Genomic DNA, 27,397 nt, shown 5'->3' with positions numbered 1-27,397 from the left:
CCTAAACCACTTCCTTTACTGTGTTTTACTCCCTAAACCGCTTCCTTTACTGCGTTTTACTCCCTAAACCACTTCCTTTACTGCGTTTTACTCCCTAAACCACTTCCTTTACTGCGTTTTACTCCCTAAACCACTTCCTTTACTGTGTTTTACTCCCTAAACCACTTCCTTTACTGCGTTTTACTCCCTAAACCACTTCCTTTACTCCCTAAACCACTTCCTTTACTGCGTTTTACTCCCTAAACCACTTCCTTTACTCCCTAAACCGCTTCCTTTACTGTGTTTTACTCCCTAAACCGCTTCCTTTACTGTGTTTTACTCCCTAAACCACTTCCTTTACTGTGTTTTACTCCCTAAACCACTTCCTTTACTGCGTTTTACTCCCTTAACCACTTCCTTTACTGTGTTTTACTCCCTAAACCACTTCCTTTACTGTGTTTTACTCCCTAAACCACTTCCTTTACTGTGTTTTACTCCCTAAACCACTTCCTTTACTGTGTTTTACTCCCTAAACCACTTCCTTTACTGTGTTTTACTCCCTAAACCACTTCCTTTACTGTGTTTTACTCCCTAAACCACTTACTTTACTGTGTTTTAAGTGCAATGCAATTCATGTCAGGGGTCGTGTATTTTGAAGGATCAAATACTCAACATCTGTTTAGTAAAGCCTATAGTTAGTGTTTAGTAAACCTCTAGCTGGTGTTGGTAAATCTCTAGGTAGTGTAAACTCTAGTGTGTTAGAGTCAGTAGTCATAGTTGCAGCTATAGAACAAGACTATAATAGTTAGTCTCAAATATAGCTTGGTGGTAGATATGCTGCTATAGGCTTATGCTGCAGGGGGCACCGACATGATCCGCTGGGCGGTGCCTCTCACCCTTCTTCTCCTCTCCTCTTCCCTTCCTCTCTTCTCCATTACCATTTTTATTTATTATAAATATCTCATAGCTATCATTTTTGTCCATCGTTCCTGTAGTTTCTTGTGCCGGCCCCCCTTTTTTCTCTTTTGTGCATGTTTGCAGGCCGGAGCCTCTGGAGCTGCGTTCTGGCCTGTGTTCCCGGCCCTCCCCCCATCCCCGGTCATCCTGTTGCTGCTTCCACCTGCCTAAGTGGATGTCTGCTGTTGCTGCTTCCGCCTGCCTGCACCCCCCCACCCCCCCTCTGGTCATCCAGCTGCTGCTTCCACCTGCCTAAGTGGATGTCTGCTGTTGCTGCTTCCGCCTGCCTGCACCCCCCCACCCCCCCTCTGGTCATCCAGCTGCTGCTTCCACCTGCCTGCTGTGTGCTGCTGACACCCCCCCCCCCACCTCTGGTCATCCCGTTGCTGCTTCCACCTGCCTAAGTGGATGTCTGCTGTTGCTGCTTCCGCCTGCCTGCACCCCCCCCACCCCCCCTCTGGTCATCCCGCTGCTGCTTCCACCTGCCTGCTGTGCTGTTGCCGTCCCTGACCCACCAGTCTGGCCCTCGGCAGGAGGGTCCCCCCTTATGAGCCTGGTCCTGGTCCAGGTTTCTTCCCTCCTAAAGGGGAGTTTTTCTTGCCACTGTTTGGCTTAAGGTTTTTCTCCCACTATGGGAGTTTTTACCTGCCATTCAGGGGTTAATTTGTGCCGGATCCTGCCGGAACAAGATCCGGCACCTCTCGATTTTGCCCCCCCTGCGTTCCGGGACTTATTTGGGCAGATCCGGCACCTCTCGTATATATATAAAACAATAATAATATAAAAACGTTTTTTTTAATGTATAAAAAATAATAATATGCATAAATTCATTTACAGAACAAATCCCAAGCATTTCATGTTGTTTATAAAGATTTAACGTCATTTGAAAGAGTCGGAGATTTGTTGATGCAATGAAAAGATGGGCCAGCAAACCACGCCCCTGACCAAAAAAACTTTGGAAATTTGCTGGATCTGGGGAGCCAGCAGCGAGCAACGCAAACATGTCAAAAAGACAGTTGAATTTACTGTCTTTTTTCAAAAAGAAGGAAGAGTTGCATGATTCTTCAAAACGAATCAGAAAAGCAACAAGCGGCGATGAGCTGCAGCACAATCAGTGTGGTCCTTGCGCCGCGGACACATACACATGAATGGATGTGTGTCGGTTGCTGTGGATTATGTTCTCACTACAAATAAAAAAACGGGCTGAAGCCCCCCATAATTTGATCTCAGCCCCCCTAAAATTAAGAGGACATTTTTCCCTTTCCAACGATACCAATATTGTGTTTGTACAATTTAAAACGGCGTTATTTTGGGGCTGATGCAGCCGCATCTCTCTGCCTGAAGTCACTGCACTGTGTCCAGCATGTCCCGCCCACAGCACCATCTGATTGGTTACGGACAGAGACAGGCACGGGAAACAGCCAATCAGCGGTGAAGGCTGTCCATGCGCTGTACTCACAAAAACAGAGGGGATAATAAGTTTAGCCGGGTAGAGAAGCTCCGGAGAGGATATGTTTCCAAGGTAAGTTAAGGCAGCAGACACCCTATTATTGTTATTCTAGCTTTCCAAAGTGCACCAGATTGATGCATTTAAATGCATTATGCTCAAAAAATTTCCCGGGGGGGGACCCCCCCACGGACCCCCCCCGCCGGTACCCCCTCGATGTTCCGGGACCTCTTAATTGACAAATTAAGCACTGCTGCCATTGTTTATGTAATAACTGCTCGGGGGTTTATGTTTATGTTTATGTTCATGTTCTGGATCTCTGGAAAGCGTCTAGAGACATCTGTTGTATTAGACGCTATATAAATAAAATTGAATTGAATTGAATTGAACATCCCATATTATCAACTTTACATCGTGCAAGAAATGATGGGCGTGGCAATCAAACTTCAAACAGAACCACAAAGTAGCATTTCTCAGCAGTTAGCAAGGATTGGCAGAACACCGGCTTAAAATCTCTGTTAGGGTGTAATTTCACAGTTTCTAAATTACCAGCAAAGCTTTCAATGTTTCATCAACAAACATGAATTACTGTCATGGAAATTATGCTATGTTCACAATTTTTCACCGCATAAGAATATTATTTGGAACAATGGTAATATTACTGTTAATAAGAAAAGTTTATATAAAGAAAACTGGATTCAAAAAGATAAAAGAATTGTTTTATGAAAAGGGTGGTCTTTGTAGCTATGAAAACTTCATTAAAGCCAGGTCTTTTCCGATCACATACAAAGAATTTGCATCGGTTATAAAAGCTATGCCCATCCATGCTGTCGACGTCCCTGACTCCCCCAGTCTGGCCTTCGGCAGGAGGGTCCCCCCTTATGATCCTGGTCCTGGTCCAGGTTTCTTCCTCCTAAAGGGGAGTTTTTCTTGCCACTGTTTGGCTTAAGGTTTTTCTCCCACTAGGGGAGTTTTTACCTGCCATTGTTTATGTAATAATTGCTCGGGGGTTTATGTTTATGTTTATGTTTATGTTTATGTTCATGTTCTGGATCTCTGGAAAGCGTCTAGAGACAACATCTGTTGTATTAGACGCTATATAAATAAAATTGAATTGAATTGAATCCATCCGTCCATTATCTATAGCCGCTTTATCCTTTGCAGGGTCCATTCGGGGTCTAGACATTATACCATCTCACCACTAGATGGCGCCAGATATCTTTAATTGCTGAATTTAAATGGGACCTATTATGAAAAACACGTTTTTTCTTGTTTTAACATATATAAAGTGGTCTCCCCTCACCCTGCCAGCACAGGGGAGACAAAATACCATGAATTTCTGCAAGGTCTCTGACCCCCGCCGGACAGGGTCCCCCAGTGTCACATGTTTTTTTTTGAGCAGATTAGAATCTGCTCCCGTTGTGACGTCACGACGGGAGCAGATTTCCATAGGTTCAGCCTCCGCTGCTGAAACCACGCCCACAACCAGCTCTGTCCGCAGGCTGGAGCGGTTCTTCCTTCAGCCAGTCGGACGCGGCGGAGCGGATCCGGGTTAAATCATCCAGGTTCCCGGGTGGTTTGGGAGCTGGGTCCTCGGGGGTCCGTCCCAGGTCGGATCAGCTTCACCCTCCGAGATTTTCAGCGAAATCTGTCGGTTTGATCACTGGAAACGGGCAATGCGCCCCGGGGCCATGCGCCGGGCGCCTGGCGTGGCTCCGGGACCAGCGTTCAGCATCCGCCGGGCAGATCCGGCTGAAATAGTGCATAAATGTTATTTATATACAAATCATATTTTATTTTTTTAACAATAAAGTTGCCATTTGTGAAAATTCAGTGTTGTATTTATTTACAGGCTCGGGCTGCTCTGGCGGAGCGAGGTTTATTCTCCTCCCCTGCTACACGTCATTCAGGGAGCCAATCAGCACTGAGCCTCATTATCATACCCCCCCCCCCTTCCCTTAGAATGGAGCACAGAAAAAGAGGTTAGAAGCGGTAAAACTAGAGACATGGCCCACAGGCTGGATTTCTGATTTATGTAGAAAAAACAAGCTTTAGATTGTTTTTAAGACATTCAAGGCCTGTTTAAAATATACATTACATGCCATAATAGGTCACCTTTAACTCTCCAGGACAAAGCAAACCCCTGTCACCAAGAAGAAAAATAAAAAATAGGAGAAAAGTGGGTGGAAGATCGGCAGGTGAACCGGCAGCTGAGGAGAAGTTATGATGCAAACTTCAACATGATGATTTGGATGAGGCAAAATAACACGCTTTTTCTCTCCAATATATTGTTATAATCATTTGTTTCAGATGCACTGTAATTATATTCTGTATATACATATCCCCATACCTATTTGTTTGAATGAGAAGGCGTGTCCAAACTTTTGGTCTGTACTGTGTATATATATGTCAGGGTTTGACATTTCCTGATTTATTTTGAAGTCCATGTTCCGGTGTTTAAGTTCCTGTTTAGACCTTCCTGTTTCCATCTGCCCTAATTGTCTGCCCCTGTGTCTCATTATCCCTTCTGTATATCTAGTCTTGTCTTTCCCTGCTAGTCCGGACTGTTTCCTTCCTCCATTCAGGTTTTTTTAGTCACGTTAAAGTTCTGGTTTTGTTTTATGCTCAGCAGCGTTTTTGGTTTAGTTTAAGTTAAATAAATCACAGTTTTTGAGAACTCCTGCCTCCTGCTCTCCTGCATCAGCTCCTGTTCCGTCGGTAGTCCCGGACACATCAGTTCCAGTTCCTGTTCCAGCGGTGGTCCCGGACACATCAGTTCCTGTTCCTGTTCCTTGTTCCGGCGGTGGTCCCGGACGCATCAGTTCCTGTTCCGGCGGTGGTCCCGGACACATCAGTTCCTGTTCCTGTTCCGGCGGTGGTCCCGGACACATCAGTTCGTGTTCCTGTTCCGGCGGTGGTCCCGGACACATCAGTTCCTGTTCCTGTTCCGGCGGTGGTCCCGGACACATCAGTTCCTGTTCCAGCGGTGGTCCCGGACGCATCAGTTCCTGTTCCGGCGGTGGTCCCGGACACATCAGTTCCTGTTCCTGTTCCGGCGGTGGTCCCGGACACATCAGTTCCTGTTCCTGTTCCGGCGGTGGTCCCGGACGCATCAGTTCCTGTTCCTGTTCCGGCGGTGGTCCCGGACGCATCAGTTCCTGTTCCGGCGGTGGTCCCGGACACATCAGTTCCTGTTCCGGTGGTGGTCCCGGACACATCAGTTCCTGTTCCGGCGGTGGTCCCGGACACATCAGTTCCTGTTCCAGTTCCGGCGGTGGTCCCGGACACATCAGTTCCTGTTCCTGTTCCGGCGGTGGTCCCGGACACATCAGTTCCTGTTCCTGTTCCGGCGGTGGTCCCGGACACATCAGTTCCTGTTCCGGCGGTGGTCCCGGACACATCAGTTCCTGTTCCTGTTCCGGCGGTGGTCCCGGACACATCAGTTCCTGTTCCTGTTCCGGCGGTGGTCCCGGACACATCAGTTCCTGTACCGGCGGTGGTCCCGGACACATCAGTTCCTGTTCCGGTGGTGGTCCCGGACACATCAGTTCCTGTTCCGGTGGTGGTCCCGGACACATCAGTTCCTGTTCCGGTGGTGGTCCCGGACACATCAGTTCCTGTTCCGGCGGTGGTCCCGGACACATCAGTTCCTGTTCCTGTTCCGGCGGTGGTCCCGGACACATCAGTTCCTGTTCCTGTTCCGGCGGTGGTCCCGGACACATCAGTTCCTGTACCGGCGGTGGTCCCGGACACATCAGTTCCTGTTCCGGTGGTGGTCCCGGACACATCAGTTCCTGTTCCGGTGGTGGTCCCGGACACATCAGTTCCTGTTCCGGCGGTGGTCCCGGACACGTCAGTTCCTGTTCCGGCGGTGGTCCCGGACACGTCAGTTCCTGTTCCAGCGGTGGTCCCGGACACGTCAGTTCCTGTTCCGGCGGTGGTCCCGGACACATCAGTTCCTGTTCCTGTTCCGGCGGTGGTCCCGGACACATCAGTTCCTGTTCCTGTTCCAGCGGTGGTCCCGGACACATCAGTTCCTGTTCCAGCGGTGGTCCCGGACACATCAGTTCCTGTTCCGGCGGTTTGTGTGTGTATCTGTGTGTGTATCCATGTGTGTGTGTATCTATGTGTGTGTGTGTGTGTGTGTGTGTGTGTGTGTGTGTGTGTGTGTGTGTGTGTGTGTGTGTATCTGTGTGTGTGTGTGTGTGTGTATCCATGTGTGTGTGTATCTATGTGTGTGTGTGTGTGTGTGTGTGTGTGTGTGTGTGTGTGTGTGTGTGTATCTATGTGTGTGTGTGTGTGTGTGTGTGTGTGTGTGTGTGTGTGTGTGTGTGTGTGTGTGTGTGTGTGTGTGTGTGTGTGTGTGTGTGTATCCATGTGTGTGTGTATCTATGTGTGTGTGTGTGTGTGTGTGTGTGTGTGTGTGTGTGTGTGTGTGTGTGTGTGTGTGTGTGTGTGTATCCATGTGTGTGTGTATCTATGTGTGTGTGTGTGTGTGTGTGTGTGTGTGTGTGTGTGTGTGTGTTTTAGTGACAGATGGTTCCCACCAGTCAGCAGGTTCTGGTTCCTTCAGGATCCACATGATGTTTAATTCATCAGTGATGCTGCTGATGCTGCACTGATGGGTGTGTGTGTGTGTGTGTGTGTGTGTGTGTGTGTGTGTGTGTGTGTGTGTGTGTGTGTGTGGGGGGGGGGGGGTTCTTCATCATCATCTTCATCATCATCATCATCATCTTCATCAGGTGAGTTAACAAGGTTTTGCACATTTTCTCACCAGAACATTGATGACAATGAGATGAAATTAAGAATAAAAACAACTGCTGGAACCTGATTGGTTGATTTATTGGTGATCAGTTCATGTTCCATGTTCAGAGGGCTGTTAAACAGGGAACACACACATATACGTCACACACTCATATACGTCACACACACATATACACACACTCATACACACACTCATATACACACACTCATACACACACTCATATACACTCACACACTCATACACACACACACTCATACACACACACACACACACTCACACACACACTCATATACACTCACACACTCACACACACACTCATATACACACACTCACACACTCACACACACACACACACACACACACACCCTCTCTCCCTCTCCCGGCTGAGGCTCCTCCTCCTCCTCCTCCTCCTGCTGCTGCTGCTGCAGTTTCCCTCCAGGTTTACGTTTCACTGTTTTCAGACCAGACACAGCTCAAGACCTGGACCTGGACCTGGACCTGGACCCTGTTGGACCTGGACTGATCCTAAACCTGGACTGATCCTGAACCTGGACTGATCCTGGACCTGGACCCTGTTGGACCTGGACCTGGACCTGGACCCTGTTGATCCTGGACTGATCCTGGACCTGGACCCTGTTGATCCTGGACTGAACCTGGACCAATCCAGGCAGATTCTGGGGTTCTCCTGAGGGTCCTGGTCTGGATCCGGGGTCCTGGTCTGGATCCAGACTGATGTGACACCAGGAGACCAAGGACCATGATCTGAGGAGGAAATCAGAGCAGGTAAAGATCTGACTTTTTCACAATAAAAACCTGTGTCAGACCTGGGACAGACCTGGATCAGACCCGGATCAGACCCGGATCAGACCTGGGACAGACCCAGATCAGACCCGGGTCAGACCTGGGACAGACCCGGATCAGACCCAGATCAGACCTGGGTCAGACCCAGATCAGACCCGGATCAGACCCGGATCAGACCTGGGACAGACCCAGATCAGACCCGGATCAGACCTGGGACGGGGGGGCGTGATGGAATGCTGCTGATCCAGGTTCCTCCAGACCTGGTACTGGTTTTCCTCCAGTCCAGGGCACCAGGTCTCTGGTTTTGATCTGGTTCCGTCAGAACGGAGGAAGCAGCCCGGGCTTCACGGATTGTAACGAAAGTAATCCATTTCAAACTCCGCTTGTCAGCTGATCGGCCGGTGCGGCTGATCGGCCGGTGCGGCTGATCGGCCGGTGCGGCTGATCGGCCGGTGCGGCTGATCGGCCGGTGCGGCTGATCTCCCGGTGCGGCCGATCGCCCGGTGCGGCTGATCGCCCGGTGCGGCTCGGTTCCAGTCAAGCGGCACCGCATCAGATCCAGCTCGATCCAATTGCAGCAGTCTCCTCAGTAGCGCTGCTTCTCCATTCACAACTGTCCCATTGACAAATCTCACGCGCTTCTTCTTAGCGAGTTTGTGACTCTTTGTTATGACGATTGCTACTCAAAAGTCCTTCAGGGACTGCTTTACCGAGACATAGAAGTTTGGACGCGTGAACTAAAATACACATGACTGTTTATTCCAGTATAAACATGATCCAAGGAAAGTGTGCATGGCTACACGGTCACAAACTGTGTGCTCATCCCGGTCTCAATCACCTGCAATCAGTTACACCTGCACTCGTGAGCGCACCTGAATCACCTCTTGCACCCAAACACCACCTAGCGTTCAATATGTGACAACAAACTATTAATGATCAAGCATGTATAATGGCTGCAACACCCTGGTTGTGGGTAAACTATCGATCCAACAGGATTTTAATTGATCCATAAAATCCTCCAGGTGTTTGAAGTTGATCGGCTAAAACTTTATCATTTTTTTGATATTGATGACTGATTTGATATTGATGACTGATTTGATATTGATGACTGATTTGATATTGACGACTGATTTGATATTGATGACTGATTTGATATTGATGACTGATTTGATATTGATGACTGATTTGATATTGATGAACCGACTGGTTCTCCTTTTTCCTGGTAAAGTGAATAAAACTAGAGCCACAAACGAGTGAACCCAAGAAAACAGAAGAAAACAAACCCTTCATCCTTCACCCCTTCATCCTCCACCCTTCACCCTTGACCCTTAGCCCCCCCCCTTCATCCTCCACCCCTTCATCCTTCATCCTTCATCCTTCACCCTTCACCCTTGACCCTTAGCCCCCCCCCTTCATCCTTCACCCCTTCATCCTCCACCCCTCCACCCCTTCATCCTTCATCCTTCACCCTTCACCCTTCACCCTTAGCCCCCCCCTTCATCCTTCACCCCTTCATCCTCCACCCCTCCACCCCTTCATCCTTCATCCTTCACCCCTTCACCCTTCACCCCTCCACCCCTTCATCCTTCACCCTTCACCCCTTCATCCTTCACCCTTCATCCCTTCACCCCTTCATCCTTCACCCTTCATCCTTGACTCCTTCATCCTCAGCTTTGCTTGTGTTTTTCTGAACCACGATGCCCCGCCCATCAGGCAGAGCTGCAGCCAATCAGCTGAAGCGGGTGGGGCTCTGCAGGATCTGCAGGATCTGCAGGATCTGCAGGATCTGCAGGTTCTGCAGGTTCTGCAGGTTCTGCAGGATCTGCAGGATCTGCAGGCTCTGCAGGATCTGCAGGTTCTGCAGGATCTGCAGGCTTATGGACGCAGGTTGCCAAGGTGACAGCTCTAATGTATACACACCACACACACACACACACACACACACACACACACACACACACACACACACACACACACACACACACACACACACACACACACACACACACACACACACACACACTCGCACCCTGCACCTAAAAATAGCTGCAGGCTGCAACCAAACCCCCGTGAGTGTGTGTGTGTGTGTGTGTGTGTGTGTGTGTGTGTGTGTGTGTGTGTGTGTGTGTGTGTGTGTGTGTGTGTGTGTGTGTGTGTGTGTGTGTGTGTGTGTGTGTTGGGGGTTAAATCACATTTATAGACAGAGTTAAGTTGTGATGGATGGTGGTGGGAGTGAAGGGACACCTGGAGATCAGGTGCTGCACTGCTGCATCCCACCAACCAGATCTGGAGGTTAAAAACAAAACTCTTATTCTGTTCAGTTACAAGGAAACAGAAAAGACTATTTCTGATGCATAAAAGGAAAAAAAAAACAGAATCCACTAATTTTCATAAACCGAACATAGAAAATACTGCCCTGATCATCCATCCATCATCTATCCATTCATCCAACAGTACTACTACTAACGGTACTACTACTAACGGTACTACTACTAACGGTACTACTACTAACGGTACTACTACTACTAATGGTACTACTACTAATGGTACTGCTACTAACGGTACTGCTACTAACGGTACTACTACTAACGGTACTACTACTAACTGTACTACTACTAACAGTACTACTACTAACGGTACTGCTACTAACGGTACTGCTACTAACGGTACTACTACTAACGGTACTACTACTAATGGTACTACTACTAATGGTACTGCTACTAACGGTACTGCTACTAACGGTACTACTACTAACGGTACTACTACTAACTGTACTACTACTAACAGTACTACTACTAACGGTACTGCTACTAACGGTACTGCTACTAACGGTACTACTACTAACTGTACTACTACTAATGGTACTGCTACTAACGGTACTGCTACTAACGGTACTACTACTAACTGTACTACTACTAACAGTACTACTACTAACGGTACTACTACTAACAGTACTACTACTAACGGTACTGCTACTAACGGTACTACTACTAACGGTACTGCTACTAACGGTACTGCTACTAACAGTACTACTACTAACGGTACTACTACTAACGGTACTACTACTAAAGGTACTACTACTAACGGTACTACTACTACTAATGGTACTACTACTAACGGTACTGCTACTAACTCTACTACTACTAACGGTACTACTACTAACGGTACTACTACTAACGGTACTACTACTAACGGTACTACTACTAACGGTACTTCTACTAATGGTACTGCTACTAACGGTACTACTACTACTAATGGTACTACTACTAACGGTACTACTACTAACGGTACTACTGCTAACGGTACTACTACTAATGGTACTGCTACTAATGGTACTGCTACTAACGGTACTATTGTATCTGTAATTATAAAATCTAGCATCAGTTTTATTTACATTGGCGACACCGTAGTAATATTCATTTATAAAATAAGGAACATGGTACAGAACATACCTACTGCGTTCTACTGCGTTCTATGGACCTTCAAGGGTTTGTTTCCTGGTTTTAATGTGGCAGAAGTTTGCAGTGTTTGAGTGTGGACCTTCTTCATGAGGCTCCAGATGTTTCCAGTTGTTCTAAATTGGAGTTAGACCGGTCCTGGACTAATGAAGCGTCTGTGAGATGAAGATTCAACCTGCTGCTGTGAAACCTGCTTCAGTGTTGATGTTTAACTTCAGGTCTTCTGAGCTTCTCAAGGCTTTAATCATTGATTATTATTATTATTAATGCCCCTCCATGTCGTCAGAGGTGCAGGACGGTCCACCGGTCCTCAGGGTGGAGGACATGGTGTCCCTGGTGTCTAAAGCGTGTTCCACTTCATTTAAACCGATGTTTTCCTGAGAAGATGATGGTGTTTCTGGTTCTTGGTGCCAGATGTTTCGTGTCTGAGAATGGAAGGATGGACGAGGTTTAGTTTCTAATTAAAACTCTGTCCCTGGTCTCGTCCGTGACTCGTCCTTGAGCCGGTGACACCTTCCTCCTCCTCCGGGTCTGAGTCACCAGCCTCCTCTTCAGACCTTCCATCTGTTGCCATGGAAACACCTCCAGCTCCCATTCAGCCTTTTGTTCTTCACCCAGACGTATCTGTGATCCTTAGCAAGCCCTGATAGACAGGAAGTCCCCGCCACAATAAGAGCTGATGGGCTGCTGGCTGCTAGATAAGATGGTGAATGGACAGGTGGACTAGAGCAGCCAATCAGAGTCCAGCAGGTGGACCCTAGTGGTCTGTAGAGGACCTGCAGGTCTGGATCCGGACCCTAGTGGTCTGTAGAGGACCTGCAGGTCTGGATCTGGACCCTAGTGGTCTGTAGAGGACCTGCAGGTCTGGATCTGGACCCTAGTGGTCTGTAGAGGACCTGCAGGTCTGGATCTGGACCCTAGTGGTCTGTAGAGGACCTGCAGGTCTGGATCTGGACCCTAGTGGTCTGTAGAGGACCTGCAGGTCTGGATCTGGACCCTAGTGGTCTGTAGAGGACCTGCAGGTCTGGATCTGGACCCTAGTGGTCTGTAGAGGACCTGGATCTGGACCCTAGTGGTCTGTAGAGGACCTGCAGGTCTGGATCTGGACCCTAGTGGTCTGTAGAGGACCTGGATCTGGACCCTAGTGGTCTGTAGAGGACCCGCAGGTTCAATTCAATTTTATTTATATAGCGTCTAATACAACAGATGTTATCTCTAGACGCTTTCCAGAGATCCAGAACATGAACATAAACATAAACATAAACATGAACATAATCCCCCGAGCAATTATTATATAAACAATGGCAGGTAAAAACTCCCCTAGTGGGAGAAAAACCTTAAGCCAAACAGTGGCAAGAAAAACTCCCCTTTATGAGGAAAGAAACCTTGAGCAGGACCAGGCTCATAAGGGGGGACCCTCCTGCTGAAGGCCAGACTGGGGGAGTCGGGGACGTCAGCAGCACACAGCAGACATCCACACAGGCAGGTGGAATCAGCAACGGGATGACCGGGGATGGGGGGGGGGCCGGGAACACAGGCCAGAACGCAGCTCCCGAGGCTCCAGCCTGCAAACATGCACAAAAGAGAAAAAAGGGGGGCCGGCACAAGAAACTACAGGAACGATGGACAAAAATGATAGCTATGAGATATTTATAATAAATAAAAATGGAAATGGAGAAGAGAGGAAGGGACAAGGAGAGGAGAAGAAGGGTGAGAGGCACCGCCCAGCGGATCATGTCGGTCCCCCCTGCAGCATAAGCCTATAGCAGCATATCTACCACCAAGCTATATTTGAGACTAACTATTATAGTCTTGTTCTATAGCTGCAAATATGACTACTGACTCTAACACACTAGAGTTTACACTACCTAGAGATTTACCAACACCAGCTAGAGGTTTACTAAACACTAAATATAAGCTTTACTAAACAGAAAGGTTTTAAGTTTAGTTTTAAAGGTGGAGGTGGTGTCAGCTTCCTTAACCCAGATTGGAAGTTGGTCCCATAGTAATGGTGCCTGATAGCAGAACGCCCGCCCTCCAAATCTACATTTAGATACTCTAGGAACTACGAGTAAACCTGCACTCTGAGAACAGAGAGCTCTGCCAGGAACATAAGGCTCTATCAGGTCTTGTAAATACTGCGGAGCTAAGCCGTTTTGGGCTTTATACGCAAGTAATAACATTTTAAATTGGATTCTGAATTTTACGGGTAGCCAATGGAGCGACGCTAACACTGGAGAGACGTGGTCTCTCCTGCTAATTCCTGTCAGTACTCGTGCTGCTGCATTTTGGATCAGCTGGAGCCTATTCAGCAAATTACTTGGACATCCTGCTAACAACACATTACAGTAATCCAGTCTAGAAGATACAAACGCATGAACTAGTTTTTCTGCATCACTCTGCGAGAGGATTTTCCTAATCTTTGCAATATTACGGAGATGGAAAAAGGCTATTTTACAAACCTGATTGACATATGGTTTAAACGACAAATCCTGATGGAAAATAACACCAAGGTTTCTCACAGTTGCACTGGAAGCCATCGCAACACCATCTAATCCCTTCCTAAGATGCTCTGGACCAAGAATGATAACCTCTGTTTTATCTGAATTTAGAAGCAAGACATTTCTGGACATCCAGTCCTTGATGTCCCTAAGACATGCCTGAAGTTTAACTAACGGTTCTGTCTCATCCGGCTTCATAGACAAATAGAGCTGTGTATCATCAGCATAACAATGAAAGTGTATGCCGTGATTCTGGATTATACTTCCCAACGGCTGCATGTATAAACTGAACAAGATTGGCCCTAGCACTGAACCCTGCGGAACACCATAACAGACCCTTGACTGTTCTGAAGAAACCTCATGTACATGAACAAACTGGAACCTGTCAGATAGATATGATTTAAACCAACGTAGAGCTGTCCCTTTAATCCCAACAAGGCACAGGTAATCCTAACCTGTGCAGTAAAATGCTGATCTACAGTGTCAAAAAGCTCTGGATCTGGACCGTAGTGGTCTGTAGAGGATCTGCAGGTCTGGATCTGGACCCTAGTGGTCTGTAGAGGACCTGCAGGTCTGGATGTTTACTGCTTGACATCATTCTTCTTCTCTCCTGCAGGATGTCGGGTAACGTGTCATCGCTGGCTCCGCCCCCCAGCTCCGTGGCCCCGCCCCCTCCCAACATCTCCCAGCATGCACCGCTCCCGGACTGGGACCCCCCCAGCTTCAACATCTCCCAGCATGCACCTCTCCCGGACTGGGACCCCCCCAGCTTCACCCGGGCCGCCCAGGTCCGGGTCGGCGCCACCGCCCTGCTCTTCCTGTTCGCCGCCGTCAGCAACGCCGCCCTATTGGCCAGCGTGTGGAGGGGGCGTGGCCGGCGGCTGGCGTCGCACCTGCGGCCGCTGATGCTGAGCCTGGCGGCGGCCGACCTGATGATGGCCCTGGTGGTGATGCCGCTGGACGCGGCATGGAACGTGACGGTGCAGTGGCGCGGCGGCGACGCCCTGTGCCGGTTGCTGAGCTTCCTGAAACTGCTGGCGCTGCAGGCGTCGGCCTCGGTGCTGGTCGTCATCAGCCTGGACCGCCACCACGCCATCCTGCACCCGCTGGACGCCCTGAGCGCCCACCGCCGCAACCGCCGCATGCTGCTGGCGGCCTGGAGCGGGAGCCTGCTGCTGGCCGCGCCGCAGGTACTGATCAATCAACCAATCAATCAATCAATCAATCAATCAATCAATGGTATCTAAATGCTGCTGCTGGCCGCGCTGCAGGTACCGATCAATCAATCAATCAATCAATCAATCAATCAATCAATCAATCAATCAATCAATCAATCAAAGGTATCTAAATGCTGCTGCTGCCCGCGCCGCAGGTATCGATCAATCAGTCAATCAATCAATCAATCAATCAATCAATCAATCAATCAATCAATCAATCAATCAATCAATCAATCAATCAATCAAGGTTTCTAAATGCTGCTGCTGGCCGCGCCACAGGTACCAATCAATCAATCAATCAATCAATCAATCAATCAATCAATCAAAGGTTTCTAAATGCTGCTGCTGGCCGCGCCGCAGGTACCAATCAATCAATTAATCAATCAATCAATCAAGGTTTATAAATGCTGCTGCTGGCCGCACCGCAGGAATCAATCAATCAATCAATCAATCAATCAATCAATCAATCAATCAATCAATCAATCAATCAATCAATCAATCAATCAATCAAAGGTATCTAAATGCCCCTGGTACCATCAGGTTCATGAGCAGTTTATAGAAGCATCATTTAACTGGAGAACGTTCTCCTACATCCATGTTTGGATTCTGGTCTCCTGGTTAGGGTTAGGAGATGGTTAGGGTTAGGGTTAGGAGATGGTTAGGGTTAGGGTTAGGAGATGGTTAGGGTTAGGGTTAGGAGATGGTTAGGGTTAGGGTTAGGAGATGGTTAGGGTTAGGGTTAGGAGATGGTTAGGGTTAGGAGATGGTTAGGGTTAGGGTTAGGAGATGGTTAGGGTTAGGGTTAGGAGATGGTTAGGGTTAGGGTTAGGAGATGGTTAGGGTTAGGAGATGGTTAGGGTTAGGGTTAGTTAGGGTTAGGGTTAGGGTTAGTTAGGGTTAGGAGATGGTTAGGGTTAGGGTTAGGAGATGGTTAGGGTTAGGGTTAGGAGATGGTTAGGGTTAGGAGATGGTTAGGGTTAGGGTTAGGAGATGGTTAGGGTTAGGAGATGGTTAGGGTTAGGAGATGGTTAGGGTTAGGGTTAGGAGATGGTTAGGGTTAGGAGATGGTTAGGGTTAGGAGATGGTTAGGGTTAGGGTTAGGAGATGGTTAGGGTTAGGGTTAGGAGATGGTTGTGTAGACGTGTGTGTCGTCTGCATCGTTATGGTAACACGTTATCCTAGAGATGGTTGTGTAAACGTGTAAATCTATATATATATGTGTAGACGTGTGTGTCGTCTGCATCGTTACGGTAACACATTATCCTAGAGATGGTTGTGTAAACGTGTAAATCTATATATATATGTGTAGACGTGTGTGTCGTCTGCATCGTTACGGTAACACGTTATCCTAGAGATGGTTGTGTAGATCTATATATATATGTGTAGACGTGTGTGTCGTCTGCATCTTTATGGTAACACGTTAAGTTCTTTAACTTGGGAATATATAAATGTTAAACATCAGAAGCCCCAGAACTGAACCTTGAGGAACTCCAGCAGGACCAGGACTGAGGTGTTCTGGTCCCCTGAGATCCAGTAGGACCAGGACTGAGATCCAGTAGGACCAGGACTGAGATCCAGTAGGACCAGGACTGAGTTCCAGTAGGACCAGGACTGAGATCCAGCAGGACCAGGACTGAGATGTTCTGGTCCCCTGAGATCCAGTAGGACCAGGACTGAGATCCAGTAGGACCAGGACTGAGATCCAGTAGGACCAGGACTGAGATCCAGCAGGACCAGGACTGAGATCCAGTAGGACCAGGACTGAGATCCAGTAGGACCAGGACTGAGATCCAGTAGGACCAGGACTGAGATCCAGCAGGACCAGGACTGAGGTGTTCTGATCCCCTGAGATCCAGTAGGACCAGGACTGAGATGTTCTGGTCCCCTGAGATCCAGTAGGACCAGGACTGAGATCCAGTAGGACCAGGACTGAGATCCAGCAGGACCAGGACTGAGGTGTTCTTGTCCCCTGAGATCCAGTAGGACCAGGACTGAGATGTTCTGGTCCCCTGAGATCCAGTAGGACCAGGACTGAGTTCCAGTAGGACCAGGACTGAGATCCAGCAGGACCAGGACTGAGGTGTTCTGGTCCCCTGAGATCCAGTAGGACCAGGACTGAGATCCAGTAGGACCAGGACTGAGTTCCAGTAGGACCAGGACTGAGATCCAGCAGGACCAGGACTGAGGTGTTCTGGTCCCCTGAGATCCAGTAGGACCAGGACTGAACCGTGAGGAACTCCACATGTTACTTTTAGCTCTGATTTGTACCTGAAAACACAAAATAGTCCCTGACTTTTCGATCGGACTCCAACCAGACAAGTGCTGCACCAAAAAGTCCTAACCGGTTCTTCAACCCGGTCCATCGAGGTGTTCTGGTCCCCTGAGATCCAGTAGGACCAGGACTGAGATGTTCTGGTCCCCTGAGATCCAGTAGGACCAGGACTGAGATGTTCTGGTCCCCTGAGATCCAGTAGGACCAGGACTGAGATGTTCTGGTCCCCTGAGATCCAGTAGGTCCTGGCCCTGTACCTGGTCCTGGTCCTGGTCCTGGTCCTGGACCTGGTCCTGGTCCTGGCCCTGTACCAGGTCCAGGTCCTGGTCCTTGTCCTGGTCCTGTACCTGTACCTGTACCTGGTCCTGGTCCTGGACCTGGTCCTGGTCCTGGTCCTGGTCCTGGTCCTGGACCTGGTCCTGGTCCTGGTCCTGGTCCTGGTCCTGGTCCTGGTCCTGGACCTGTACCTGGTCCTGGTCCTGGTCCTGGTCCTGGTCCTGTACCTGTACCTGTACCTGGTCCTGGTCCTGGTCCTGGACCTGGTCCTGGTCCTGGTCCTGGTCCTGGTCCTGGACCTGGTCCTGGTCCTGGTCCTGGTCCTGGTCCTGGACCTGGTCCTGGTCCTGGTCCAGGCTGCTGCAGCAGAGCTGGCGGTAATCCTGCAGGAATGTTCTGCTGGAGGATTAGCTGACCTGGCGTCCTGCTGCTAGCTTAGCCTGACTGCTCCCTGTGGTCTCTCTGAGGAATGCTACCATGCTAAACAAGCAAAGCGGGCTTAGCCTGCAGAACCTCTGCGGTCCGTCGGAGCAGAACCGCTAACAGACGCCATAGAAACCATATAGACCAGTATTCTGGGATGTCATCCAGAGGTTTGGACAAGGAACAGTTGGGGTGTTTCAGCTTTCAGTTTATTTTTATTTGTTAGAGAGGGACAACGTACATTACGAAACATTTTATAAAATAAAATGTAAATGTTCCCAATTGTAGCCAAAAGGCTAGTTTACATTGGCAGTCCCCCTGCCAGAAATAATAGGCTAGTACCTAGAAAAAAAAGATTAAAACACAAGTAGAAACACATTAGCAATAACATATAATTCAACCCTTACAATATACACAGTTCATCCCCACATCGATAGTATACACATCAATGTTCACATCTTTGATTATCGATCAACCAATTCCTAAGATTATATTTGAAGACATTGTATGAAATGGACTCTCTAATGTTCTGTGGGATGTTATTCCACTCAGGTGCTGTTTTATAAGAGAAAACTGATTGCCCAAATGCGCTCTTTCTAAAGGGGATTTAGCAGTCTCCTCTGGCTGTCCCTCTGGTAACTCTGGCTTCCCCTCCAGTAACTCTGGCTGTCCCTCTGGTAACTCTGGCTTCCCCTCCAGTAACTCTGGCTGTCCCTCTGGTAACTCTGGCTTCCCCTCCAGTAACTCTGGCCGTCCCTCTGGTAACTCTGGCTTCCCCTCCAGTAACTCTGGCCGTCCCTCTGGTAACTCTGGCTGTCCCTCTGGTAACTCTGGCTGTCCCTCCAGTAACTCTGGCTGTCCCTCTGGTAACTCTGGCTTCCTCTCCAGTAACTCTGGCTTCCCCTCCAGTAACTCTGGCTGTCCCTCCAGTAACTCTGGCTGTCCCTCCAGTAACTCTGGCTGTCCCTCTGGTAACTCTGGCTTCCCCTCCAGTAACTCTGGCTGTCCCTCCAGTAACTCTGGCTGTCCCTCCAGTAACTCTGGCTGTCCCTCTGGTAACTCTGGCTGTCCCTCCAGTAGCTCTGGCTGTCCCTCTGGTAACTCTGGCCGTCCCTCTGGTAACCCTGGCTTCCCCTCCAGTAACTCTGGCTGTCCCTCTGGTAACTCTGGCTTCCCCTCCAGTAACTCTGGCTTCCCCTCCAGTAACTCTGGCTTCCCCTCCAGTAACTCTGGCTGTCCCTCTGGTAACTCTGGCTTCCCCTCCAGTAACTCTGGCTGTCCCTCCAGTAACTCTGGCTGTCCCTCTGGTAACTCTGGCTTCCCCTCCAGTAACTCTGGCTGTCCCTCTGGTAACTCTGGCTGCCCCTCCAGTAACTCTGGCTGTCCCTCTGGTAACTCTGGCTTCCCCTCCAGTAACTCTGGCTGTCCCTCTGGTAACTCTGGCTGCCCCTCTGGTAACTAAGGCTGTCCCTCTGGTAACTCTGGCTGTCCCTCTGGTAACTCTGGCTTCCCCTCCAGTAGCACCAGTTACAGAGGAGCGGAAATGGACTTGATTGCAGAGTGGGGGTGGTGCCAAGTTATTTAGAATTTTATACATTAGGCAGCAGTTTTTAAAAAGAACAAGGTTTTCCCAACTTAATAGTCTATATTTTTGTAAAATTGCACAATGATGAGAAAATCTTGTTTTTGTATCTAGTATTTTGAGTGCTGGTTTGTATAGAGAAATAACCGGTGTTGTTGTGGTGATGTTAGCAATAGACCAGGTGGGTAGACAGTAGTTTATGTAGGATAGTATGAGAGAAAACATGTACATTTTCGCTGCCTCTGTGGACATCTGGTTCCTGAGATGCCGGAAATTTGCCAGAGTGAACTTGAGATTTTTACAGATCTTTGAAATATGATTTTTGAATGTGAGGTGACTATTTGGATCCTCTGACCTGCAATAAAGACATCCTCTCTGTGCACTTTGTTTGTTTTTGCAAAGAGCATTGCAACCGTTTTAGTGTTGTTGAGGTGTAAACAGCAGTTATGTAACCAATCAGATATTTTAACCATGGCTCTCGTCAGTTGTGCAGCTGCATCATCTTTACCTTTCACAAAAATTACGGTGTCATCGGCATACATAATTACTTCACAGTCTTGACATGCATATGGTAGATCGTTTATGTATAGACTGAAGAGGATTGGCCCCAGGACCGAGCCTTGGGGTACCCCTGTACTAAGGTCTTTGAATGTAGAGATTGAGTTACGGCTTTTGACACACTGAGTTTGAGAAGAAAGATATGATTTGAACCAGACAGATGAAAACTCAGAAAAGTTCAATTGACTAAATTTAGATTGCAAAATATTGTGATTGACTGTATCAAAAGCTTTTCGTAAATCCAAGAAAACAGCACCAACAACTCCACCCCTGTCCATTAGAGTCTTAATCCTTTCTATGAAGTAGACAGTTGCAGTTTCTGTAGAATGATTGGCCCTGAAACCGTGTTGCATTGGATGTAGAAGCTGATTAGTATTTAGATGAGAAATTAATTGTTCGGCCACCAGTTTTTCAATAATCTTAGATATGATGGGTAGTATACTTATGGGTCTATAATTTGATGTAGATGCAGGGTCACCACTTTTGTAAATGGGCACAACAACAGCAGGTTTCCAATGTTCTGGGAAACTTCCTTCAATCCTGGAGAATGAAATATTAGTAATGTGAGCAATCGGTTTTGTCAGTAGACAGCCAAGATCTTTAACAAGAGCAACGGTGGTGGTGGTACCCTGGAATACATGGGGGTGTAACGGTGGTAGCCTGGAATACATGGAGGTGTAACGGTGGTGCTGGTACCCTGGAATACATGGGGGTGTAACGGTGGTACCCTGGAATACATGGGGGTGTAACGGTGGTACTGGTACCCTGGAATACATGGAGGTGTAACGGTGGTACCCTGGAATACATGGGGGTGTAACGGTGGTACCCTGGAATACATGGAGGTGTAACGGTGGTACCCTGGAATACATGGAGGTGTAACGGTGGTACCCTGGAATACATGGGGGTGTAACGGTGGTACCCTGGAATACATGGAGGTGTAACGGTGGTGCTGGTACCCTGGAATACATGGGGGTGTAACGGTGGTGCTGGTACCCTGGAAAAACATGGGGTTGTAACAGTGGTGCTGGTACCCTGGAATACATGGGGGTGTAACGGTGGTGCTGGTACCCTGGAAAAACATGGGGTTGTAACAGTGGTGCTGGTACCCTGGAATACATGGGGGTGTAACGGTGGTACCCTGGAATACATGGAGGTGTAACGGTGGTACCCTGGAATACATGGGGGTGTAACGGTGGTACCCTGGAATACATGGGGGTGTAACGGTGGTACCCTGGAATACATGGGGGTGTAACGGTGGTACCCTGGAATACATGGAGGTGTAACGGTGGTACCCTGGAATACATGGGGGTGTAACGGTGGTACCCTGGAATACATGGGGGTGTAACGGTGGTACCCTGGAATACATGGAGGTGTAACGGTGGTAACCTGGAATACATGGGGGTGTAACGGTGGTGCTGGTACTCTGGAATACATGGGGGTGTAACGGTGGTGCTGGTACCCTGGAATACATGGGGGTGTAACAGTGGTGCTGGTACCCTGGAATACATGGGGGTGTAACAGTGGTGCTGGTACCCTGGAATACATGGAGGTGTAACGGTGGTGCTGGTACCCTGGAATACATGGGGGTGTAACGGTGGTACTGGTACCCTGGAATACATGGAGGTGTAACGGTGGTACCCTGGAATACATGGAGGTGTAACGGTGGTACCCTGGAATACATGGAGGTGTAACGGTGGTACCCTGGAATACATGGAGGTGTAACGGTGGTACCCTGGAATACATGGGGGTGTAACGGTGGTACCCTGGAATACATGGGGGTGTAACGGTGGTACCCTGGAATACATGGAGGTGTAACGGTGGTACCCTGGAATACATGGAGGTGTAACGGTGGTACCCTGGAATACATGGAGGTGTAACGGTGGTACCCTGGAATACATGGAGGTGTAACGGTGGTACCCTGGAATACATGGAGGTGTAACGGTGGTACCCTGGAATACATGGAGGTGTAACGGTGGTACCCTGGAATACATGGAGGTGTAACGGTGGTACCCTGGAATACATGGAGGTGTAACGGTGGTACCCTGGAATACATGGGGGTGTAACGGTGGTACCCTGGAATACATGGAGGTGTAACGGTGGTACCCTGGAATACATGGGGGTGTAACGGTGGTGCTGGTACCCTGGAATACATGGAGGTGTAACAGTGGTACCCTGGAATACATGGGGGTGTAACGGTGGTACCCTGGAATACATGGGGGTGTAACGGTGGTACCCTGGAATACATGGGGGTGTAACGGTGGTACCCTGGAATACATGGAGGTGTAACGGTGGTACCCTGGAATACATGGGGGTGTAACGGTGGTACCCTGGAATACATGGGGGTGTAACGGTGGTACCCTGGAATACATGGAGGTGTAACGGTGGTGCTGGTACCCTGGAATACATGGGGGTGTAACGGTGGTACCCTGGAATACATGGAGGTGTAACAGTGGTACCCTGGAATACATGGGGGTGTAACGGTGGTACCCTGGAATACATGGAGGTGTAACGGTGGTACCCTGGAATACATGGGGGTGTAACGGTGGTGCTGGTACCCTGGAATACATGGGGGTGTAACGGTGGTGCTGGTACCCTGGAATACATGGGGGTGTAACGGTGGTAACCTGGAATACATGGGGGTGTAACGGTGGTACCCTGGAATACATGGGGGTGTAACGGTGGTACCCTGGAATACATGGAGGTGTAACGGTGGTACCCTGGAATACATGGGGGTGTAACGGTTGTACCCTGGAATACATGGGGGTGTAACGGTGGTGCTGGTACCCTGGAATACATGGAGGTGTAACGGTGGTACCCTGGAATACATGGGGGTGTAACGGTGGTACCCTGGAATACATGGGGGTGTAACGGTGGTACCCTGGAATACATGGAGGTGTAACGGTGGTGCTGGTACCCTGGAATACATGGGGGTGTAACGGTGGTACCCTGGAATACATGGGGGTGTAACGGTGGTACCCTGGAATACATGGGGGTGTAACGGTGGTACCCTGGAATGCATGGGGGTGTAACTGAATTGTCCTTTGTTCTGATTTGGATTCAGAAAGTTAAGCAGAACCTCCCGGTTCTACCTGTACCTCATGTACCTGTACCTCTTTTTTTTTCTTTTTTTTACCTTTATTTTACCAGGTTAGTCCCATTGAGATCTAAGATCTCTTTTTCAAGGGAGACCTGGCCAAAAATGTCAGCTTTAAAAGTTACAGACAAAACAACATCAACAACAACAGAAATAGAAGGACAATGCAAGATAGTTCACAAAACAGTGCCAGTAAATAAGTTACAATACTTAAAAACAGTGACAAGTACCAACAGAGTCATTTAAAAATGTATTTGTAAGAGCTTTAAAATCAGACAATGAGACTAATGTGTTTAGCTTCAGGTCTTTTTTGAGGCTATTCCAAGCTAGTGGGGCAGAACAGCTGAAGGCTTTCTTCCCTAGATTGGTCCTCGCACTTGAAATGGACAGCAGGATTATTGATCTCTGATTGGTCCTTGAAATGGACAGCAGGGTTATAGCATAATTTGATCTCAGGCTGTAACTACTGATGGCTTTCAACTTGATCAACGAACAAATGTAAAATGGAAGATAACCTAATATAGCTTTGTATATGAACAGGTACCAATGACTAAAGCCTCTGCCATGTCAGTGAAGGTAAGCCAGCCTTGGAGTACAGAAATCAATGATGAGTTAGAGGTTTATACTTTGTAAGAAAGGCAGTCATCAAGCCAGATACCAAGATACTTATAACTAGATACTACTTCTATTTTGTTTCCCTGAGCAGTAGTAATGTCTAAGGTATTCACTGGCTTCTTCCTAGCATTTGAGAACGGCATAACTTTTGTTTTATCAGCATTTAAAATTAGCTTTAGTTGCGAGAGCTGAGTCTGGAGAACATTAAAAACAGCCTGCAACTTAGCAAGAGCCTCTGGAATGGAGGGCTCATGTACCTGTACCACGTTTACCTCGTGTACCTGTATCTCGTCCTCGTGTCTCTGCAGCTGTTCGTGTTCGGAACCATCCGGCTCTACCTGTACCTTATGTACCTTTACCTGAGACTGTGTCCTTGTCTCTGCAGCTGTTCATGTTCGGAACCATCCGGCTCTACCTGTACCTCATGTACCTGTACCACCTGTACCTGTACCTGAGACCATGTCCTTGTCTCTGCAGCTGTTCGTGTTTGGAACCATCCGGCTCTACCTGTACCACCTGTACCTGTACCTGAGACCGTGTCCTTGTCTCTGCAGCTGTTCGTGTTCGGAACCATCCGGCTGGAGGCGGCCGACTTTACCCAGTGCGCGTCTCATGGCAGCTTCAGCCGCCGCTGGCAGGAAACCGTCTACAACATGTTCCACTTCGTCACGCTGTACGTCGTCCCCCTGCTGGTGATGAGCTGCTGCTACAGCCGCATCCTGCTGCACATCCACCGGCAGCACCTGCGGGACAAAGGTACCTGCACCTGTACAGTACACCTGGAGCCCAGTACACCTGGAACCCAGTACACCTGGAACCCAGTACACCTGGAACCCAGTACACCTGGAACCCAGTAAACCTGGAACCCAGTAAACCTGGAACCCAGTACACCTGGAGCCCAGTAAACCTGGAACCCAGTACACCTGTACAGTACACCTGGAACCCAGTAAACCTGGAACCCAGTGGAGCCCATATCTCAAAAGCTGTAAACAACAGCCTAATGACACCTCAGTACGTTGTAGTCCACATCGTCCACATCGTCCACATCGTCCACATCGTCCACATCGTCCACATCGTCTACATCGTCCACATTGTCTACATCGTCCACATCGTCCACATCGTCCCAAGTCTTTTAACGTTGGATCAATGTCTCTGCGATATCGATATCGATCCAAATTTCCATTAGCATCAAAATTAGAATAGTTAAATTGACAATTTTAAAAATTGAGAGTTAAATATCGCAAAAAACGTAATAACTGGCATAATGAGGTTGTACGGTCCTTTAGTGTCCGGCCCGAGTCTTTGAAAATTTGAATAATGTCTCTACGATAAAGTTCGGCAAAAAGCACCGCAATTTTAGCTCTTTTTTTTTGCTTTTTGGCATCTAGCGTTGCCACGGTAACACTTTTGACTGAGAAAAGTAATACACCTGTAACCCATTTATGTTGTATATGTATATTATTTATAATTGTTCTGGTATATAATTTATTTATAATGCTCAGGTAAAATATTTATAATGCTCAGGTATAATATTGTAATTAAGTGCTGTGATATTTTTATAATGTAATAATAGGTATGAAGGGCATGAAGGTTTATTTCTTTTTGGATTTTGTTTAATGACTGTTTATTTGTATAGTTTTTTTTGTGTTTATAATTATTTTATGCTCAAAATAAAGATTTCAATTCAATTGAATTGAATGAGTGTCGTGCTCTCCCAGCAGGTGAGTCTCACCTGCGGCGCAGCGGCACCGACGTGATCCCGAAGGCGCGTCTGAAGACGCTGAGGATGACGGTGGTGATCGTGCTGTCCTTCGCCGTGTGCTGGACGCCGTACTACCTGCTGGGGATCTGGTACTGGTTCCAGCCCGACATGCTGCGGGTCACGCCCGAGTCCGTCCACCACGCCCTGTTCGTGTTCGGCAACCTCAACACCTGCTGCGACCCCGTCATCTACGGCTTCTACACGCCGTCCTTCCGGGCCGACCTGGCGGCCTGCTGCCGCCGCCGCCGCCACGGGGGGCCGGGCGACGCCTCGCCGCCGTCGGGGGCCCGGCAGGGGCCCCACAGCGACGCCTCGCCGCCGTCCCTGGACCGGCCGTCCCTGGACCGGCCGTCCCTGGACCGGCAGGGGCCCCATAGTGAGGAGCACAAGCCTCCGCCGGGCGGCCGGGCCGGTGGGGACCCTCCCTGACCGACCAGGGACCCTCCCTGACCGACCAGGGGGTGGCCGGGCCGGCGGGGACCCTCCCTGACCGACCAGGGGGGCAGCCAGGCCGGCGGGGACCCTCCCTGACCAACCAGGGGGTGGCCGGGCCGGCGGGGACCCTCCCTGACCGACCAGGGGGTGGCCGGGCCGGCGGGGACCCTCCCTGACCGACCAGGGACCCTCACTGACCGACCGGGGGGGCAGCCGGGCCGGCGGGGACCCTCCCTGACGGGCAGCAGCGTCAACGAGGCGCCTCAGCAGCTGTCGGGTGTAAATTACTGTTTTCTGGACAAGTCGGAAGTTTCAGCTGGTTTTTAACCCCAAAAACCTGAATAAAGTTGTTTGTCTGAGCTGAACGTCTTCGTTTCTGACCGAACTGTATGTAAACATGTGTAAACATTACAGTCATGACGTCCACTATGATGAATTTATCTGTACTGATCAATAAACCAGATAGGAAATCTGAAAACTCAGACAGAAACAGCCGGTACACTAACATACTCTTCCTCTTGTAGCCAAGTTTCTGTTGAACAGAAAATATCCCTCCTGATCTCTGTAATTAGATCGTTGGACCTTGGATCTTAACAATCGTATATTTAGTAATCTGCATCTAATTTCTTGGTCTTAAATTGTTATTAAATGCGGATCGGTTTTAATTTTTACAAGGTTATTTTGAGTTTAACCTGGAAAGAAGAAAAAACAAGGAAACTACAGAAGAGAGCAATATTTTATAACCTCACAAAACCAACACAACACTTAAATGTTCATATTTGTGTTTTCTGCTTGTGTTCGTAGAAACTAAGTTAAACTTAATTGTGATGCAATAACGTGGATTATAAAGGTTTACGATTATTGAACCAGGCATGTTATTACAACTTATTAAGTTTTTCCAAAAGGTGCAAACTCCCAAGTTTCTTTTTTCAAATTCATCAAAAACATCAAATATTCACACGTCGTCCGAAAACGAGATTATGAGTGACAGATGTGACAGGAAATGAGTGGGAACGCTCCGTTTATGGATTAATATTAATAATAAAGAACTGAATGTAGATAAAGTAAGAAATTGTTGAGGTCTAAGCTCAAACATGTGAAGTACTACTGGTGTATTTTACTGCAGTATGATTAATAAATGTCCCCTTTATTAAGTTTTTACGTCATTAATCCTGAGGAAGAAACAAACAAAACACACTGGAACACAGAAGTGATGATGAGATACTTTTACTGAGGAATTATAAAAACAGAAACT

The 27,397-nt window shown here is 48.5% G+C and overlaps 1 protein-coding gene across 2 annotated transcripts; it reads left to right on the top strand.

The window, feature by feature from the left end:
• The first annotated feature begins 7,631 nt into the window (after window positions 1–7,631).
• On the top strand, window positions 7,632–26,223 carry LOC133440552 (gonadotropin-releasing hormone II receptor-like). Of its 2 annotated transcripts, none has more exons than XM_061717861.1 (4): window positions 7,632–7,931; window positions 14,525–15,098; window positions 24,500–24,701; window positions 25,667–26,223. In XM_061717861.1, exons 2-4 carry the CDS (start codon window positions 14,526–14,528, stop codon window positions 26,134–26,136), a joined length of 1,245 nt encoding a protein of 414 aa, XP_061573845.1. In that variant the 5' UTR covers window positions 7,632–7,931; window position 14,525; the 3' UTR covers window positions 26,137–26,223. The 2 variants fall into 2 exon arrangements, with proteins under 2 accessions (XP_061573845.1, XP_061573844.1); XM_061717860.1 differs by having other exon boundaries at window positions 25,664–26,223.
• The last annotated feature ends 1,174 nt before the right edge of the window (window positions 26,224–27,397 follow it).

This window comes from Cololabis saira, chromosome 3 (genome assembly GCF_033807715.1).
Source record: "Cololabis saira isolate AMF1-May2022 chromosome 3, fColSai1.1, whole genome shotgun sequence".
Taxonomy (NCBI): domain Eukaryota; kingdom Metazoa; phylum Chordata; class Actinopteri; order Beloniformes; family Belonidae; genus Cololabis; species Cololabis saira.
The sequence above is the reverse complement of the archived record's forward strand: the minus strand, read 5'-3'. Positions and strand labels throughout refer to the sequence as shown.

Bases quoted from the DNA above. Each gene is read 5' to 3' on its own strand.
- LOC133440552 (XM_061717860.1), top strand. From the start codon at position 14,526: ATGTCGGGTAACGTGTCATCGCTGGCTCCGCCCCCCAGCTCCGTGGCC. The intron at 15,099-24,499 runs GTACTGATCAAT...TTGTCTCTGCAG, and splicing joins TGCTGCTGGCCGCGCCGCAG to CTGTTCGTGTTCGGAACCAT. The intron at 24,702-25,663 runs GTACCTGCACCT...GTGCTCTCCCAG, and splicing joins GCAGCACCTGCGGGACAAAG to CAGGTGAGTCTCACCTGCGG.